Source organism: Coffea arabica, chromosome 7c (assembly GCF_036785885.1).
Source record: "Coffea arabica cultivar ET-39 chromosome 7c, Coffea Arabica ET-39 HiFi, whole genome shotgun sequence".
Lineage (NCBI taxonomy): Eukaryota > Viridiplantae > Streptophyta > Magnoliopsida > Gentianales > Rubiaceae > Coffea > Coffea arabica.
In genome coordinates this window covers 6,773,282-6,792,200 of record NC_092322.1, presented here as the reverse complement: position 1 = coordinate 6,792,200, position 18,919 = coordinate 6,773,282, and the positions used below count along the sequence as shown (strand labels likewise).

Sequence of the window (18,919 nt, the reverse complement as noted above, 5' to 3'; positions counted from 1 at the left end):
TTCCAACTGTAGGATAGTAAACTACGGTTGCAAATTAGATGGACGCTGTAAATTGATGAGTTGAACAGATGCAGAAATGTGCTTAGTAGCGCCTGCAGGCTGCGGCTTCGAGGCTTGTGCATGGTTAATTTATGGAGGAAAAGGTGTAGAAAATGACAACCCCGTCGCTGCATCTTCCTTTGACTGCCCTATTGGTTGGACCGAGGGCGTGCAACGTGATCCGAAGAATCCAATGACCTGATCCAGATTTGATCCGAGTTAGCGGATATCCGATTCGGCGGCTCATATGTGAATCGGGTCACATCCGAGTCAATGAATTATGCTAATCAGATTCGGAAATTATTTTTTGTGATTCATGGATATTCGATTCAGTCTGCAATGATATATTTTTTAAATTTTTTATGCATTAAATCTAGTAGTAATTTGTTATAGTTTTATCTCTTATTTCTTATTTTTATTTTTATGTCCTCTTTCAAACATAGGATTTATTCATACATGGTGTTAAGTTTTTAAACATGTTGTGATATAATTTATGGATAAAAAATTATAGATGAAATATTTAATCTTGTTTGTTTGAATCAAAATAAGAAAAAAAAATGTGGAACTTACTTCGTATTGCAACAAAGAAGATTATTTTAGACTAAAATCTCTTTTTTTTAATGATTAAAAACTTGTATCAAAGTACAACTTATATGATATTTTTGAAACTCTATTACATTTACATTTCATTTTATCTTTGGGATTTTTAGCTTTTTTTAAAGGAAATTTTAAAAAATGAATGCAAATCGGATTTTCTGTTGGGCCAACCCACATAATGCGGATACCCGGATATCACAAAATGACTGACCCGATTTTTACGGATCGGGTCACTATTTTCCGAAATTTCTAATGCTGCTCCAGCGATTAGTCAGTGGAAGATTCCCACGGAGTTTCTGACTAATTCCTGGCACTAAATGATTCTTTTTGGAGAGCACGCGCAACTGCACGTGTCGTGAAACATTTGGTACAAATTTTTTAAGGACTTTTACATGATGATGATTACCTGGGTGCATAAAAAGATCTCTCACTTTGAGAGAAAATTTCTCTCTGTCCTAGAGAGAGAAAGTCCCCCTTGTGGGTGGGTTCTTGTTTAGGAAAGTTCATCTCTCTAGGTTTTGGCGCCAATTTTAAAAGCTTTCTATTCCCGGAAACTAACAAATTCCTTCCATTACTCATGATCACGTTGTGGATGTTTGCTCGAGATAGCTTTTGTTATTGTTTGATCTGATGCGATGAGATGTGGTCTAATTGCATCTAATCGATCAGCTCCTGTGTTTCGATTATCGATTTGTTCGCATTGTCTTCTTTCTACTCTGATCTGTTTGTTTTCTCTATGTGTGGCAGTTTTAGCTGGTGCTGGGAGCTAATAAGGAAGCATCGAAGGACTCGGACGGACTCTGGCTTTGTGCTGGATTGGTAGCTTCTGGAATTCTCAAGTGTATGGTCTGTGGAAGGAGGAATGGACAATATTGAGGAGGTTTTACGGAAGTTTAAGCTATCAGAGGAAGAAAAAGATGGAGTATGTTTGGAGGAGGAGGAGATGGCGCAAGGTGTCAGGGAGTGCGAACTGAGTCTGATTGGGAAAGTCTAGGGGGATAAACTAGCAAATGTTGGTGGTATTAGGAGTTTTGTAGGGGTTATGTGGCCTCAGGTGAGGAATCTGAGAGTGGTGGAGATTGGTCGCAATCTGTTTCAATTCCTGTTTGAAAAGGAAAAGGACATGGATCTGGTTTTGAATAAGAGACCGTGGATCTATGATGGTCAACCTCTGATTCTATTGCGGTGGAGAGCTGGCCTAGAAGACGATGGAGAGGCTTTGAGTAAAACTTTGATATGGATTCAGCTATGGAATATTCCGATCCATTGGATCACCAAGGAGGTTGGCAGGAAGGTTGGAAGTATTTTTGCAAGGGTGGAGGATGTGATAATTCCCCAGGGAAGGGGAAAAGATGGTAAACATTTAAAAATCCTTGCTGAAATTGATCTGACAGTTCCTTTACCAAGGGGAATTATGGTTAAGAGTAATGGAATGGTGAAGTGGATTGAATTTAAGTATGAAAAATGCCCTGACTTCTGCTTTTGTTGTGGTAGAGTTGGGCATAATGAGAGAAGCTGTGGGAGGAAAGGATTGGATAAGGAGAGAGAACCTCAGTATGGGAATTGGCTGAGGGCTAGCTATCCTAGAAGTCCTAACAGGAAGAGTAGGAACGGGAATGACCATAGGGAGGATGTAAGGGAGGAATCCCAATTTCAGCCCAAGAGAGAGAGGATAGGACTAAGGATAATCAGCTGCTGTTGACTTATACAGCAGCATTTCATGAGAGGGAGGGTGTGGAATCTAACAGTAGGGGAGGAGGGAGCAGTAAGGGTCAGATGGGGGGAAGGGAACCTCTGATTGAGCAGATTAGTGGGAAGGATGGGGGTTTTGAAGGTAAGGTGGGGAAGGAAATGGAGAGGAGGCTGGGGGAGGAAGGTGATGGCAAGCTAGGAAGAAGGGGTAGTGGTGGTCAGGGGGGGTTAAGGGTGGAAAAGGACCCAAAGCTGTATCAGGGGGTGAGCCAGGGTGCGGGGTCAGTGGGAGAAATGGCTGATTTTATGTGGATTGATGGGGTGAGGAATGAGAGCAGAGTGCTGGGGGAGGGGAAGGAGGGTAGGAGATGTAAGGGGGTGGTGGAGGACAGGGAGAAGCTGGGAAAGCAGGGGGGACGAGGGAAATGAGTGCATAAGGCGAACAAAACATGGAAAAGGCTGGTTCTGGAAGTCAGTAGGAGAAGACCTCTGGTTGTAGTCAATGAGGTGGAGGGGGGAGCGAGAGAGGGAAAAGGAAGATAGAAACAATGGAATGGGTGGATGGGGGGGAACAGGAGGGGAAGGAAAATATGAAGAAAATAAAGGCAGATGGAGGGAGCTGTGAGGGGATGGACATAGCTGAGGGGTTGGAGCCCACCCTTATTGGGGCTCCAAGTGTTAAATGAGAGCTATGGTGTGGAACTGTCGAGGTGTGGGGAGCCCCTTGACAGTTCCCCAGTTGAGGGAGGTCATAAGACTCCACTCTCCATCTTTGATTTTTTTGTCAGAAACAAAAAAGAAAAAAAGTGTCCTGAACAGTGTTAAGCAATGGATTAAGTTTGATAATGTGTTTGTGGTCGATCCAGTAGGACTGGCTGGAGGATTGGCAGTACTATGGAAACAGGAATTGAAGGTGAAAAAGGTGCTTTTTACCAGTTTCACTATAGAATTACTGATTGATGATTGTGAGATTGGTGCTGAGTGGTGGTGTATTTGTGTCTATGCGAGTACAAATGCTAGTGTTAGGAGGGAGCAGTGGAGGGTATTGGAAAGAAGAAGTTGCATTTGGGGGGAGTCCTGGGCAATTCTGGGGGACTTGAATGATATCATTTCAAATGCTGAAAAGTGGGGAGGCAGGGAAAGAGCTGATGCGAGTTTTCATGACTTTACTTCTTTTATCAATGGTAATGAACTGGTAGATATTGGCTTTGAAGGTGTTCCTTGGACCTGGTGTAACAATTGGAAAAGTGAGGGGGAGGTGAGGGAAAGGATTGATAGGATTCTGGGAAATACAGGGTGGATTAGGAGGTTTGAGAAGGCAAAGTGCACTCACATTGAGACTGAGGCTTCTGATCATTGTATTCTGCTGCTGGATACTAAGCCTGAACGGAGAAGGTGGAAGAGGAGGTTCATGTTTGATAGGAGGTGGTTAGAACATAGTGATATAGAAGAGGTTGTAGGAGGTGCTTGGGAGAGGCAGCAAGGGGGTTCAAGGATGTACATGGTTCAGTCCAAGATTAGAAGAGTCAGAATGGATCTGCTTGGTTGGAGTAAGCAGAAGTGCTGTAATTCAAAAAGTCTGATTCAAAAGGTAAAACAAGAGATCCAAGAGGTTAAGGAGAGTAGAGGTGATGGTTACAGAATTAAGTTAGCAAGTTTGAAAAGGAAGCTGGCAGAGGCTTATAAGCAGGAGGAGATATATTGGAGCCAAAAGGCTAGGGTGAAGTGGTTACAAGAAGGGGACAAAAATACGAGTTATTTCCATGCTAAGGTGGTGGGGAGGAGAAGGATGAATAGGATTAGTGTGCTGAAAAACAGCAGTGGTGTGTGGTGCAAGGATGAAGAGGAAACTTGTCAGGAGATAGTTGATTATTTTCAGCACATTTATACTTCTGAGAGGCCTGAGGAGTGTTCTGAGATCTTAGAGGGAATTCCACAGACCATCACTGATGAGATGAACATGAAGCTCACCAGGAAGGTCACAAAGCAGGAGATCAGTCAGGCAGTATTTTCGATGCATCCTAATAAGTCTCCTGGACCAGATGGTATGTCACCAGTTTTCTTTCAAAAGTTCTGGCCAATTTTAAAAGTTGATATCATTTGTGCTGTTAATAGTTTCTTTGATTCTGGTTTTATCCTAAAATCTATTAATGAGACCCTTATTAGTCTTATCCCCAAAACTGAGTTACCTAGCACTATAGCAGATCTTAGACCTATAAGTCTGTGTAATGTGCTGTACAAAATTATCTCTAAAGTAATCACCAATAGGTTCAAGCATGTCCTGAACTATTGTATTAGCTGTCCTCAGTCTGCCTTTGTTCCTGGGAGGCAGATTTTGGATAATGTTCTTATAGCTCATGAGGTTATTCATTTTCTCAAAAATAAGAGGACAGGGAGGGATGGGTATATGGCGATCAAAATTGATATGGCTAAGGCCTATGATAGAGTCGAATGGAATTTTTTGGCCAAAGTCATGTTGAGAATGGGGTTCTGTCCAAAGTGGATCCAGTGGGTGATGCAGTGTGTCTCTAGTGTCACTTATGCAATAAATTTTAATGGGGAAAAGAGAGGTTTTATTAAGCCAACCAGAGGTTTGAGGCAGGGTGATCCTTTGTCTCCTTATCTCTTTTTGATATGTGCTGAAGGTTTTTCTTCACTATTGAAGCAAGCAGTTGTGCAGGGGAAGCTGACTGGGATTAGGATTGCAAAGGAAGCTCCTAGGCTGTCTCATCTATTTTTTGCAGATGATGTTTTGTTCTTCTGCAAAGCAACTGCTCTGGAAGCTGGGCAGCTAAGGAGAATATTAGAGGTATACAGGGAGGCTTTGGGACAACTGATCAATATGGAGAAATCATCTTTATTTTTTAGCAGGAATGTGGTGCATAGACATAAGGCAGGAGTATTGAGGGAACTGCAAGGGATGAAGCAGGCTCAGCAAAGTAGGTATTTAGGGCTGCCTTTGGTTATTGGAAGGTCCAAAAGGCAGACCTTTGCTTTTGTTAAACAGAAAACTTTAGGCAGGCTGGAAGGGTGGAAAGAGAAGCTTTTGAGCCAGGCTGGGAAGGAGGTGCTGCTCAAGTCAGTTATCATGGCATTACCTATCTATGTAATGTCATGTTGTATACTTCCAAAGGACTTGTGTAGGCAAATTAGCTCTGGGATGGCAAGGTTTTGGTGGGGTGAAAAGGAAAAGAAGCACAGAATCCACTGGTTGAGCTGGGGAAGGTTGGCTGATGGGAAGGAAGAAGGAGGTCTAAGATTTAGGGAGTTGCATGAGTTTAATTTGGCTTTGCTGGCAAAACAACTCTGGAGGATTTTAACTAGGCCCAACTTGCTGATGAGTAAGGTTATGAGAGCAAGATACTTTAAGGGAATTTCAATATGGGATATGAAGAGTCAGAGTACGGATTCTTGGTATTGGAGGAGTTTACTGAAAGCAAGGGAGTTACTGGAGGAGGGAATAAAGAAAAGGGTTGGGGATGGGAAATCAATTGATATTTGGAAAGATAGGTGGTTGCCAAATTCTGGGAATGGGAAAGTAAAAACTCAAAGGGCTGAAGGGGTGGCTGTCCAGTGGGTGAGTGAGCTCATTAAAGATGGGAAGTGGGACAGGGAGCTAATTGCAGAAGTTTTTGAAGAAAATGAAGGGAAGGATATAGTGAGGATACCTCTGAGTGTATGTAGTATGAAAGATAGGATATATTGGAGTAAGTCTAGTACGGGTGAATATACAGTAAAGTCAGGTTATAGGTTGGCAAAATGCATGAGGAAGGAAGTGGCTGGTGACAGGAGCATTGCTGAGTCAAGCAGCGGTAGGAAGTGTTCAGCTCAGAGCTGGAGTTTTTTGTGGGGAATGAATTTGAAGCAAAAGTTGAAGCATTTCATCTGGAAATGTTTACAAAATATCCTGCCAGTGAATGCAAGTATAAGGGCAAGGTGTGCTAAGGGGGATCATATGTGCAGCTGTTGTGGGGAGCATCCAGAGACTGTTGAACATCTGCTGTTTTTCTGTGATCATGCGAAGGCGATTTGGGAGATGGCACCAGTAAGCTGGGAGGGGTTGGTAATTCACAGAAATAAGTTCTGGCACTGGTGGGAGGAATTGAAAGATGCAGTGTATAAGGAGCAGGGACAGGAGCGGATTGCAGTGACAATAAATCTGTTATGGCAGATATGGAAGTCTAGGAATGCAAGGCAGTTTGAAGCTAAGGCTAGGGACCCTATGACAGTTGTCCAAAAAGCTGTTGGGGAATGGAGGGAGTATCAGGATGCTCAGTATCAGGATGCTCAAGTGAAGAAGGGGGAACCAGTTAGTGGTAATAGGGTGGGGAAGGAGGAGTTGAGTGAATGGAAAGAACCTAGGGAGGCTTGGGTCAAGATAAATTCAGATGCTGCTGTCCATCAGAATAAGGATAAAGCAGGTTGGGGATTGGTTGCGAGGTCTTGGCAGAAGGAGCTGGTGGGAGTTTGGGCAGTGCCAGGCGTAAGTTGTTTGAATCCAAAAGTGGAGGAGGCTTTGGCTCTAAGAGCAGCCATGCTAGTGGCCAAATGTCAAGGGTGGAGAAGGGTAGAGTTTGAGATAGACGGTAAGCAAGTTATTGACAGGATAAATAGTGGTGAAAATGATGTTGAAATTGCAACTGTGCTCTCAGATATAGAAAAGCTGAAGCTCAGTTTTTATGAATGTTGTTTTTCCTTCACTAGAAGGAGAAGCAACTCTGTTAGTCATCAAGTAGCTAAATTTGTTACAAATTTGAAAGAAACTGCTGAATGGAAGTCTGACTTCCCAGTTTGGTTGCTTGAGTTGGTGCAAGCAGATTGTAGGGACAGTTGCCCCAAAAATTGTAAGTTGAGATAGTCTATAAATGAAATGTTGCCGTTTTGATAAAAAAAAAAAAAGATTACCTCGGTGCATTACTGCAATGAATAGTGGCTTGGCAATTGCTAAAGAGAGGCTAAAGTAAAAAAAAATAAAAATAAAAGTAAAAAATCAAATGAATGTCTTGTCAATCAATCAGCGGTAGCATTTCGCCCTTGATGCCTGACCAAACCTGCGCTAAGCCCTGACGAACCAAGTGTTGAAGCAAACAAAAAATGAAAGTCAAGAAATGGAGCCAATCAACAGATTTATAAATTTTTGTCACAATCTATGGACGGGACCATAAATCTCACATTTTTTAAGGGCCTTTTAATTTTTAAATTTCTTTCTCAATAATTTTTGTTGGGGGCAGGTGGTATCTGTTTTGAGCTGACTCGCGTGCACTTTGGATCAAGCCGCGCCTTCCAACCAACCCTTGATGTTCATCCAAAGGACACAAGTAAAGATGGTAGAACTCTGCTAATTCCTAGGATGTACATACAAAATCCAGTTGACTTTCCGACATTTTTCAGTTTCTAAATTCGAGTTTATCAGTATCATCTCATTTTACCACCGAAAATACTTTCACATTACAAAATTCAGCAAACACAAATTCAGAAAGCAGTAGCAAATTAACGTGTACCGAACAACATTGGAGGACATAGCACAAACAGTTGATTTCTTCGCAACACATTACTATTATTGAGACACAGACTCTGTTGTCTCAAACTGGTAGAGGTCAGCTAAATCTTGAACTTCTCTCAACTCAATTCATCTCACACAAACTGATCGAGGTATTCATCGGTTGTGGTGTATTTCACGTCTGGATAAAGCTCCGTCGCCTCCACCCCAAAAGAAGCCTCAATCTCAAAGTTTGTATGACTTCCCTTCACGAATGTAGAGTGCGCCAAAGACATGTACAGGTTCAATGGCATTGGAGCCTCTGCAAAGTTAATGAATGAGAACATGCTAAACACAAAACATTTAAGTATATCATATGAGTATATTCAATTTGTTTTTTTTTTTTTGCCATTTTCAAGAAAGATGGATTTTTGTGCAATTTTCCTTGCCTGACCTTGAATGTTCTTGAGAAGTTGCGCCTCTGGAGTGTAGATCTTTTCGAGGGTCTTCCCAATTTTCTTCTCCCACAAAGACACCATCTCATTGTAGGACAGAGTGTTGGCTGGGGGCCTAAGATAAACAATCTTGTTCAGAGTCCTTGGATCGTCAGCTGCCTTGATTGTGTATGCAGCTATGTCTTCTTCTTTTACAAAAATAGCTGCAAGAAATGAAAAACTCTTGAGATCAGAGAACGATGATGGCTCAAAATTCATGCTACTGAACAAAGCAGGAAATTTGAGCTAGCGCGATTCTGGTGGGTACCTTTTGGATTTCCATCGCCAGGAATGGCAATTTTCACTCGCGGAGGAGTTGTGCTGCTGGAGTCTCCCAAGTTATTGAGGAAATAACTAGCAAAACCATGGGATACTATGAAAGCATAAGGTATGCCTTCAGCCTCAATAGCTCTGCGAATCCCTGCCTTGGTCCGGAGATGGCTTGCAGCCGGCTCAACGGCGTGCGCGCGATCCACGTCCGACCCAAATTCAGAAGGTAGGAATCTCTGCAATCAATTTATAGGACAGGTATAACCCGTTTGACAGAGTTTTCCGAGATAAAAAATTCTTTTCCAAGGAACATGGTTATGGCTGGATTCTTATTGTAAAGCAGCATCTTAATATACTTCGTCCTCAAGATGCAGAGAATAAGAAAAGAACCAAGTTTTATCGGCTTACTTTGATGTTACCGGCTGCTTTTATCGCTGCAATGATCTTAACTTGATCACCCACTAATTTTCCTGCAACTGTGGAAATTACTACGTCCACTTGTTTGATTGCATCAACTAACAGCTGGTGATTGTATAAATCTCCCTGTTCATCAGTCATTTCACAACGAGTCAGTTTCTAAAATTTCAAGAAAAGCAAATGAAAATGAAAAAAAAAAAACCCACATATAGAAATGTAACTCCTAGATTCTTGAAGCTTTCTAAGATTGCTGCCTTTTTAGGATCTGAAACTGTGCTTTCTCTAACCAAGGCAAATGTTGGGTGCCCAGCTTTTGCACTCGCTTCCACTATGTATTTCCCAATGTTTCCAGTGCTCCCAATTATCAAAATCTTGCTTTTCTCAGCCATTTTCAACAGATCACGGATTGCAACTATAAACCGATCACGCAATAGTAGAAAGCGGACTAAACAGATTAAGAATAGTTTAAGAAGAGAGTCTATCATTCATTGGCTTTAGTAATGAAAAGAGTAAAGCTGCATCATATCTATTGATGAATGGACTGGTAGACTGCAGAAACCCAGTGCCATTAGGTCTCAAATGCGTCGTCGTTCTTTACATGTGGCCGGCAGAACTCTTTCTCCTTCGATAAGACCAACGGTCGTTAGTAACAACCACTGACAACCGTTTCTTTTAAAAAGTAAAATGTAACTCTACATGAATTATTTATAAAATTTTTATATATAAAATAATTCATGTAAATAGTAACAAAAATATCGTATCTCTGTTTAAAAAATGTATAAAAAATTTATATAAAATTATAAAACGTTCAAAAAAATATTACACAGTTCAGGGACTGTTTTTAAGAAGCTTACTAGTTTTTTTTAGATCAACCGTCCCCTGCCTCCGCTTCCCATCTCATTTAACTTTTGCCACTGGAGTTCAAGTACCACAAAGTGCAACTTTTAATTTGAAAAACTAGTTTCAAGCAATCTCCCCCTTTACAGATATAATTTTTCAGTTTTCCTGCCCTCAAAAGAAAAAAAAAAAAAAAAGAATATGATGAGGACGATCGATGTAATCCATCTTGTCACCAAAAGCCAGCTGTTTTATTGTTTACATCATCACTGCATCAGATCCTTTGACCCTTTCATAACTCACAGTTTTTTGTATGAGTGTTTCGATAAATGGACTCTGCGAAGACACTTCAAAAGCCGGCAACTTTTGAAGTGCTCCGCAGCACTTAACTACTAAACCCCCCAAACCCCCCCAAGCGATGTGGGAACTTAACCCCACAGGGTGCCCCGCTGCTAAGAGATAAAGACCCCCCAGACTCCCCGAGACAGGTTTTTCCCTTTCATAACTCACAGTTTTTTGTATGAGTGTTTCGATAAATGGACTCTGCGAAGACACTTCAAAAGCCGACAACTTTTGAAGTGCTCCGCAGCACTTAACTACTAAACCCCCCAAACCCCCCCAAGCGATGTGGGAACTTAACCCCCCAAACCCCCCGCATCAGATCCTTTGACAATTGCCAAAGTTGCAGAATAAACCAATCACATTGACAACCCTGCTCGTTTCGAAGCAGCAGTTTACCACCCTAAATTCTAGTAAAACGTTAGATAGAGGATAAAACTTTGTCCTTTTCAAACTAGAGTAAAAATTATTGGTTAAAACAACAAAAAATTACCGCTCATGTTTAGGAAATTTCATCCGCCAATGATCTCAGAATTTGGAATTGCAGTCCATATAATTCATCTTACATGTTGTCAAATTACATCAGCAAAACAATTCCTGTGTTTAATTGATGTAAAATATAATTAAATATGAAGGCCGTATGAAAGTGTAAGTTCCGGATTAAGTCATGCTGTTTCAGGAGGTGCAGATGTCAAAGTTGACAGCCAATCCGTTAGAGCCTTATTCACGAGGTCAGGAACTTCATCATGGGGACAATGTCCTGCTTGTAAGTTGACAAGGGATGTATTTGGATAGAATTCCTTGATGCGAAGGGCCTTGGCAGGACCAACCCATGGATCTAAGTCACCCCAGAGCAGTAGCAGCGGGCAAGAGAGTTCGCTTAACACATTATCAAGTGTGTACTTCCTCTGGCTTGACATGAATCTAGTCATTAGTCTGCAGAAATGCATTATTATGCATGTTAACATTGGCAATGGCGAGTCAACTGGAAAAAGTGACTAAATAAGCTGATCTCTGAAAGCTGCGGAAACGCCTTTAACTACTAAGTTTAGCAGGTAAGGTGAAAAATTTTGGAACCATCATTGAAAAATTTCCTCAGCAATCATGTTGCTGTTCAATTACAAATTTGCATGTCTTCCACCAACATATATAGAAGACTGAATAAGCTTCCTAAACAGGTCCATTCCAATCCATGATTCACAGTACTTTAACAGCTAATTTTGCAATTTTCCATGTTTTTAGAACAGTTTGCTGCATAAAACGTGGACTTTGATCACAGAAATATCAACTTGTAAACAGGGATGAGTAAGCATTTTTGCTTGCATAATGCACCCAAGAGAAACAGTTATTAGCGAACAGAAGTCCTTAACTTTTCCTTATACCTCTAGAAGCAAACGTAGGAATATAGCTGTTTCAGACTCCTACCTGTAGTACACTTCCCCTGCATTTGGGTCTGCTGCTGGCCTTGTAATTGAATCAATGAGATAGTCATCCACATTTGAAGCATTTATATATACCTGAAGTTAGAAAATGAGAACAAAGTGCAAGTAAGTTCACCATCTAGTAAATGCGCGATCCATGGTTGTTTAAAAGGCAAAGCTTCTTCATTGAGAAGATTAGCTAAACTAGTTAGAAATGCAACCAGCTAGACCAGAAAGCAGTCATCTGCTTTTTGAGTGACGTGCCACAGCTATGCAGATAAAAATTTCAACATGTCTACCATGTCTGGTGTACAATTTCTGTGCAGGAGAAATGCTGAACTTAGTGTAACTTCTTTTACCATCTTCAAATGCATCAGAATGAAAATATACTCTTTTCCCATTAAAAGAGGGTCAAATGACCTCCGGTATAGGGCCTGTCAAGGTTCATCTAACTGTGGACCCAGCTAACCTTGGCTGCTATAGAGGTTTATTAGTTGAGTCAGTGCTATGTATTTGGTGAGTATTTTGTTCAACACTGGCAGAACATGGTAACTTGCCATTTCTTGGACAAACGGATACGTGGCAATGGACTCTTTAGAAACTCATTACTAGGTGTAAGAATTCAGCGTACACTGCTCAAGACAGATTTTATTCGTGAAGGTTGCTTGGCTTGCCAGAATAGAAATCCGAGAACAATACGCTGGAAAGCTTCTTTTAAGGGCTTGAGAATATATGTTTGTATCGGTGTTTCTTCAGATTCACTTTTTACAGTAAGTGAATCCCCAAACTGTCCTGCTGAGTTCAGTAATGAGACTCCTTTGACTTGCTGTGGCAGTGCTGCTGCAGCAACCAGTGCAGTAAATCCTCCAAGACTGAAAGATCAACATAGTTATGTCAAAAAAGAAATTTATCCATTCAGCACTAGCAATAAAAGTGTGAGATGAAGTTAAAGAATTAGAAATTTCAGAGCCACATAGCTCAACGCAACACGTATGTGTGTGCACGCGCTCCTCCATCTCAGATTTTGTGCGCGCACGCATGTGAGAGAGAGAGAGAGACCTGAATCCCGCTAAAGAGAAGTCCCTTGAAAGAGATCTTAGCTGCTACTCCCAGAGGCAAAGTAGGACCGTTGGATACAAAATTTGTGGAGAACTAATAGCTAGACTTTGGATTTCTCTGGAAAAAGATCTTAGTCATTAGAAAAGTTTCAATTTTGACCCCTCTGTGCTTGATTGATGATAATACATGAGGCAAATTCTATATTGCAGTGCTTAATGACATTAGTTTTTAGGCTTATGTTACGTTCCTCTTGTATTCTCTTTCCTGGCAGTGGTCCTAAAATTTTACTATCTATTCAACAGGAATTGTTATAAATTTTCAGTTTAAAAAAAGAAAAGAGAAAATATGGAGCGCGCAAGTCGCATGAATTAAGTTAGTGTGAAACCAATTGCCCTTGCTCACCTGTTGCCAACTAAAACTGCTGGTTCTTTGACTACCTCTTTCAAAAAATCAACAACCTGATCTCTCCAAACCAAAGCATCATACTCAATTAGTGCCTTCTCGCTCCAACCAAAGCCTAGCAAGTCAAGTGCATAAACTTTGTACTTTTTAGCTAATTCTGGAATATTATACCTGAAGAGAAAATCAGAGAGGATAAAAAACTCTTTAGGCCATAAAATGCACCATAACTCTGCATGCCTAAATATATGATGACTGGCACAATTACGAACCTCATTACCCAATGCCAAAGTGATCATTCCTTCAGCACATTAATACGCAGCTACTCATCTTTAAGTTTACATCCAATTTAAACTTCCCAAAATCTCAAATTGGCATCACTATGTAGGTAAATGGAAGGATCGTTTACTGTAAAACTTGATTGGAAGAAAATTCTGAAACCACAGTAAAAATATGTTTGACCTTCGTTCTCTGAAGTATCCAAGCCCAAACTTCATTAGCAGGTTTTATGCTTAGCTAGACAGAGCCTAAGCCACTAGCACCATAACAGAAGCTCAAGTTGCTGAAGATCCATTTGTTGTTACAAAAATATTCAAACAAATTGCCATGAATCTTCAGTCTGACATGTAAATTCAAAGCAAGATCCTTTTTTTTTTTTTTTTAAGTACAAGATTATATCTAGAATTAATAACAACAATCATAGTAAAAAGTACCTCCAATGAAAAGCAGAAGCACCAAATCCATGAATTAGAACAACTGGCAACCCTTCTCCTTCTACAACATAATGAATTTTCCTGCCTCGCCATGTCCAGTAATTGTAGCCATCTGGCTTATACATTAGTCTTTCCAAACCTACATATCTTAGCAGTTATGACAAATTTAGAAACTAGGATCCAATTAAAAAAAGTGTACCATCACCAACTAATTAAAGTGCCAACAGCTATCATGAAGCTATACATAAACTCGAAAGCCACCCCATCCACCCTTCACTCTCACTTCCCTTCATCCCAAAAACACACAAAAAAAAAAAAAAAAAAGCACAGGACAGACGGAGAGAACAACACAGACATCTAATACGACTAACCCCTCAAGCCCAAAAGAGTAGTGCAATTTCAATTCTCATAAATGGAAACATAACTGACCTTGTGAAGATTCAGTGACCAGAGAAGGTGCAACAGCTGAAGCTCCGGCAGCAACAATTCCCTTGAATGTAAAACCCCTCCTGTTTAATTCGCATTTGCTCTCTGAGAAAAAGACGAAGGAGGAGGAGGAGGAGGAGGAGGAGGGGGGGGGGGGGCGTTGTTAACAGCGAGTATAAGCATCAATGCTAACGAAGAATCTGAATACTCACTATAATGGTGAAGTCCGAGTTGAACTGGGGCAATGGAATTGTAGCTGCTATTGGGGTCCAAGAATTTGGTCCTCAGATAATGTGGCAGAGTAGCACATGAAGTTGACATGGATTTCATCTCAGCTCACAACGGCTTGCTGCAACTAAGAAGTTACAAAAAGTGAGTTCTGATCACAATTCAAGAATTACAAGTTGGTGAACTGGTGAAGGAAGACGAAGATTTTTCTGGAGGAGCATTTGTCAAAGGATTTTTTTTTTAAACTGGGGGTTTTTTCGTCTGTATTTCTGTGGTGGGAGTGCTGTCTTAAGTTGTGGCGGATTACAAGCCAACAAGCAACAATTTTTATGATGAGACTTATAGGCATGCAGCAGAAACTCTTCATGATGTATTTTCTTCTACCAATCTATTCATCACTGAGAGAAATAAGTTCGTTAATTAATTGTGCTTGGCGTCCAGATTAACAACTCATAGGCCTCATGTGGGTGGAGAGATTAAAGATGATGAGAATTAAGTGCAGGCCTAATGATCATCCGTGGTGACACTAAGTGCAGGTACAGTACGCAAAGCGAATGTTCTTGGGCCTAAATTAATCAACTCATGGAGCCGCTACGATGGGCCATTAAGGTCCGCTATCCAACCACAATGTTAACTCACAACTGCCAAGTCAGTACATTAATCACCAAGGGAAAAACCAACTTTCTTGAATGAATGAATTTTGACGTTGGTCTATCATTTTCTATGTCCAACTTTCTTGTAACAATTTAGTAGTATTATGTTATTGTGAGTTCAACCTCTCTAATAATATATATATATATATATATATATATATTTAAAAAAAAAACTCTCTCAAAAAAAAATTGATATTCCTAACGCAGTATCTGGGCATCAAAAAAAAAAAATTGTGCAGTATCTTGGAATACAACCAAAAGCCAAATTTGGAGTCTAAACCAAATCTGGGTAACGAATGAAATTGTAAACCAAGAATTCCAGCCGGCGACCTGTTTAGCATTCCCTATCCTCACCCCCAAAGCAACAATGGAAGCCTCAGTCCGGATACTATTCAATTCCTCCGCTCGCCATCTTCCCAACTCCCTTTTCCATCTCCAAAAGCCGCTCCCTCTAAAGCCCTTTTCCACGCTGTTTCCTTCTCCTCCTCCTTACTATCGTCATCGCCCAATTCCAACTCCTGCAGTTTCATTTATTAACCCCGAAAATCACCACTCCATTATTTTCTCAAACGCCCACATTCCCCACCACCCCTCAACGACCCCATTTGGCTATTCCCTTACCCTCAATTCTCCACAGTTTCTCCTCAACTCATTCTTCTCCACCTCAGCCTTCTTCCGCATTTTCTCTGACCAAAAAGCTAACTCTTTCCACTGGAATTACGCTCCTGATGGAATCCACCCAAGAGAAAATGGGGTCGTGGGGGATAAAGGGCCAATCTTTGCTGCAGTGTTGTTGGGATGGCTTGGGTCGAAGCCGAAGCATCTGAGGAGGTACGTGGAGTTGTATAATTCGAGGGGTATTCATGCTGTTACCTTTGTTGCTTCTGTCAAAGATGTGCTTTCGTTTGATTTGGGGAAGAATTTAGAAGAACGGATTTCTGGGTTGGCAGTTGAGCTGGCTTCTTGGCTGGCTCAATCAGAAAAAGATGGTCGTGAAAGATTCTTGATTTTTCATACCTTCAGCAACACTGGTTGGCTTGCGTAGGTTGAGTCTTTCTTTTTTGGTTGTACTATACTGTTATCTTATTGAGGCAGCTTTACATTTTTTGGTTGTACCATTATGCTTGGCATTTTGATTACATTTCTTTGGCTGGGAATTTTGAGAGCAGGTATGGTGCCATTCTTGACAATTTGCAAAGTAGGCCAGATTTAATGGAGAAAATCAAGGGAATTATTGTTGATTCAGGAGCTGACGCTAATATAGATCCCAAGGTTTGTGCATACACTATTTTGGACCTTGAAACAGGCTTATTATCCAATTTCTGCACATAGTTCGTTATCCATGATGAATTTCAGCTCATAAATTCAGGATTGGGGCTCGGCTTCACCAGTTTTCTGAACTAATTGATAGACATAAATACATTGATAAGTGCATAGATATGAAGTTGAAGCACCTTTCGCTTCAGTGCATTGCATTTAGTTGGATGCTATATCACATTTATAAGGACATTCACATCAAAAGCGACATTCACATTCAGCTTTTGATGAACTTAATGCCAGACAACATAACTATTCGTAGCCCCATTCTCTACTAATGAAACAAATTTTGACTCCTTATGGAAGGAAACTGTGAGATAAACTAGTCCATATCTTATGTACATGGTAAATTGAGCAGATTTTTGTCTTGTTTTACAGCCAAATATATTTGAAAAGACTAGACTTCATGAGATTATTTCCTGCGATCGTGTATATAGATTAATTTAGTTATTGGAGACATTGATCTACTACAACAATAAAGTATTTGCAAGCTACTTTAAAAAATACTTGAAAAAAAAGTATTTGCAAGCTTGTGGTTGTTTTCTGCTGATTATATGATGCTTGAAGAGAATTCCATTTCTACTCAATCCTTTGTGATTGGTGATCGTGTTTGAAATTGCTGATGCTGGCCTTGATTTTCACAAATTGATATCTCCTCTTGATTGCATTTGGATCTTCGAAACGTGGAAATACAGGAGTTTCCTGATTGTTAACCACTTCGGTATCCTACTCTGCAACTTTTTCTGATACAAAACAACTGAAAGAAAAACCGGAATTTTGTGGAACTCAGGCATTTGTTACAAAATTTGTTTCAGTCCCAAAATCTTTGATAATTTGGTTTAACAAAATTATTCTGAAGAATAGTGCTCAGTAACAGATTCAGCTTTATCCTGTGTAGGTCTGGGCTGCTGGATTTACTGCAGCCCTGCTAAAGAAATACAGTTCATCATCTTATCCATCAGTTGAAGGTGTAGGAAGAAATCAATTGGAAAGTGGAGTTGATACCTCAAAGTTGCGAGAAAAGGAGCCCCTGTTCGTTGAAACCTTACTTTTGTCAGCATTTGAGAAGCTCTTCTCTTATCTCCTAAACTTGAACGATGTCAAACAGTAAGTATTTAAGAAACTCCTGATATATGCTGAATATCTTCTTTTATCTCAAACAGTAAGTATTTAAGAAACTCCTGATATATGCTGAATATCTTCTTTTATCTCAAAAACTATGAGATGAACACATAAAATTCAATAGATATGACTAATCCTGGGTTTCACTTTTGCATTTAGACCATAAGAAGGAGAGAACAAGTCAAGATTTACATGTTTGTTTGTTCTCTATCTTTGAACAGGCGGTTGACAGATATAATCTCAGTCCTTTCAAAAAACCAGCCTTCTTGCCCACAGCTTTATCTGTATAGTACAGCTGATAAGGTCATTCCATTCACATCAGTTGAGACATTTGTTGATGAACAGAAGAGAAGTGGGAAAAATGTGTGGGCATTCAACTTTGGTGCATCACCTCATGTTGACCATTATCGGACTTTTCCCAGTGTATATACATCAGAGCTTGAGAGGTTTTTGAACGAGTGTCTGGTCACAGTGACGAAGTTCTAAAAGTTTTGCAATTGTAGATGATTTAGGTTGAAATGCTGCACGAGTTATTGTTTGCCCTGTGCAGCTGAATTCAGCTTCAAGCAGTGGAGATTCCTAACAAGAGGTAATTTTGGCCTAATGTTACTCGAAAACTGCAAACTCTTGTTTCTGATTATTCCCATTGAGGTATGGTATTCCAGTTTTGTCCAATGGTAGCTGTTGGTACTCTTGGTTCCGTAATTTTGCTAGCAGAATGAATATCCACTTGTCGTCTTTCTCCAACAGGTTTTCTTTTGTTGCAGTTAAGTAACTAAATCTAGAGTGATCAGGCGATGAGCATCTCTAGGTTTCTTGCCTACCTGGTTCTTGAAGAGACATTCAGGTTTCGTTTTTGCAAGAAGTTGGCGAAAGGCAAGAATGCTTGGAGTTCCTTATCCCGATTGAATCCGAAATCTTGAATAATTTTTTTCCACCTACAGTTTAAAAGCACTCCTTTGCCAGTATATTTAACTTCTTAAATAAATGACGTTTGACGTAAACAAAAATTTCTTCATTCTGGTACTTGAATTTGCAGATTAGTTTTAAGTTTTGTGCGTTTTACTAGTCACCTCTGTACGCTGTAATGCAAGTGCCCCTTTAACCTCGTATCTAGGATGTCACTGTATCATCTTTGGTCATATGAGTTTTCGGTGAATTCTTGATAAGAAATTCCGCTGCGACGACAATTCAGTTAAAAGGGGGTTGAGGTGTTATTTTATGGATGATGCTCATGCTGGCATCCATCCAGGTGAAGTTTGAACTATCTGATGGCGAAAGCAGTTTTTTGTCCCGAAAGACTGGGCTGGAAGAGTAAAGTGGCAACCGGAAGATACATTTTTGGGGGAGGAAAAATATATTACTCCCAGTCGATACGAAAGAAAAACGTCCAGGTTCAATGTATTTGACAATCTAA

At 40.4% G+C, this 18,919-nt stretch overlaps 3 protein-coding genes across 7 annotated transcripts; 1 reads left to right on the top strand and 2 right to left on the bottom strand.

Annotated features, from left to right (window-relative positions):
* Positions 1–7,751: 7,751 nt before the first annotated feature.
* On the bottom strand, positions 7,752–9,611 carry LOC113698741 (phenylcoumaran benzylic ether reductase Pyrc5). Its single transcript, XM_027218667.2, has 5 exons — positions 9,195–9,611; positions 8,980–9,114; positions 8,570–8,807; positions 8,262–8,465; positions 7,752–8,129 (listed from the first exon to the last, which is right to left on the bottom strand). The coding sequence occupies exons 1-5, from the start codon at positions 9,471–9,473 to the stop codon at positions 7,963–7,965; spliced, it is 1,023 nt and encodes a 340-aa protein (XP_027074468.1). The 5' UTR covers positions 9,474–9,611; the 3' UTR covers positions 7,752–7,962.
* Positions 9,612–10,665: 1,054 nt separating this feature from the next.
* LOC113698740 (uncharacterized) lies at positions 10,666–14,673 on the bottom strand. Of its 2 annotated transcripts, XM_027218665.2 has the most exons (7): positions 14,395–14,673; positions 14,186–14,287; positions 13,757–13,895; positions 13,047–13,217; positions 12,217–12,457; positions 11,590–11,681; positions 10,666–11,100 (listed from the first exon to the last, which is right to left on the bottom strand). In XM_027218665.2, the coding sequence occupies exons 1-7, from the start codon at positions 14,510–14,512 to the stop codon at positions 10,830–10,832; spliced, it is 1,134 nt and encodes a 377-aa protein (XP_027074466.2). In that variant the 5' UTR covers positions 14,513–14,673; the 3' UTR covers positions 10,666–10,829. The 2 variants fall into 2 exon arrangements, with proteins under 2 accessions (XP_027074466.2, XP_027074467.2); XM_027218666.2 differs by lacking the exon at positions 13,047–13,217 and having other exon boundaries at positions 14,395–14,672.
* Positions 14,674–15,275: 602 nt separating this feature from the next.
* On the top strand, positions 15,276–18,528 carry LOC113698739 (uncharacterized). Of its 4 annotated transcripts, none has more exons than XR_003450288.2 (5): positions 15,276–16,104; positions 16,233–16,335; positions 17,279–17,487; positions 17,724–18,091; positions 18,270–18,528. XR_003450288.2 is itself a non-coding variant. In XM_072057424.1 (4 exons), the coding sequence occupies exons 1-4, from the start codon at positions 15,431–15,433 to the stop codon at positions 17,986–17,988; spliced, it is 1,041 nt and encodes a 346-aa protein (XP_071913525.1). In that variant the 5' UTR covers positions 15,276–15,430; the 3' UTR covers positions 17,989–18,528. The 4 variants fall into 4 exon arrangements, 2 of the variants coding, with proteins under 2 accessions (XP_071913525.1, XP_027074465.1); XR_003450287.2 differs by having other exon boundaries at positions 18,253–18,528; XM_072057424.1 differs by having other exon boundaries at positions 15,276–15,894; positions 17,724–18,528.
* The last annotated feature ends 391 nt before the right edge of the window (positions 18,529–18,919 follow it).

Excerpts from the sequence above, each read along its gene's own strand:
- LOC113698741 (XM_027218667.2), bottom strand. The coding sequence starts at position 9,473 with ATGATAGACTCTCTTCTTAAACTATTCTTAATCTGTTTAGTCCGCTTT. Across the intron at positions 9,115-9,194 it reads TAGGAGTTACATTTCTATAT|GGAGATTTATACAATCACCA; the intron begins GTGGGTTTTTTT and ends ACTGATGAACAG. Across the intron at positions 8,466-8,569 it reads TGGCGATGGAAATCCAAAAG|CTATTTTTGTAAAAGAAGAA; the intron begins GTACCCACCAGA and ends CATTTCTTGCAG.
- LOC113698739 (XM_027218664.2), top strand. The coding sequence starts at position 15,431 with ATGGAAGCCTCAGTCCGGATACTATTCAATTCCTCCGCTCGCCATCTT. Across the intron at positions 16,336-17,278 it reads ACGCTAATATAGATCCCAAG|GTCTGGGCTGCTGGATTTAC; the intron begins GTTTGTGCATAC and ends TATCCTGTGTAG. Across the intron at positions 17,488-17,723 it reads AACTTGAACGATGTCAAACA|GCGGTTGACAGATATAATCT; the intron begins GTAAGTATTTAA and ends ATCTTTGAACAG.
- LOC113698740 (XM_027218665.2), bottom strand. The coding sequence starts at position 14,512 with ATGAAATCCATGTCAACTTCATGTGCTACTCTGCCACATTATCTGAGG. Across the intron at positions 13,218-13,756 it reads GCTTCTGCTTTTCATTGGAG|GTATAATATTCCAGAATTAG; the intron begins GTACTTTTTACT and ends TTTTCTCTTCAG. Across the intron at positions 12,458-13,046 it reads GCAGTTTTAGTTGGCAACAG|TCTTGGAGGATTTACTGCAC; the intron begins GTGAGCAAGGGC and ends TTGATCTTTCAG.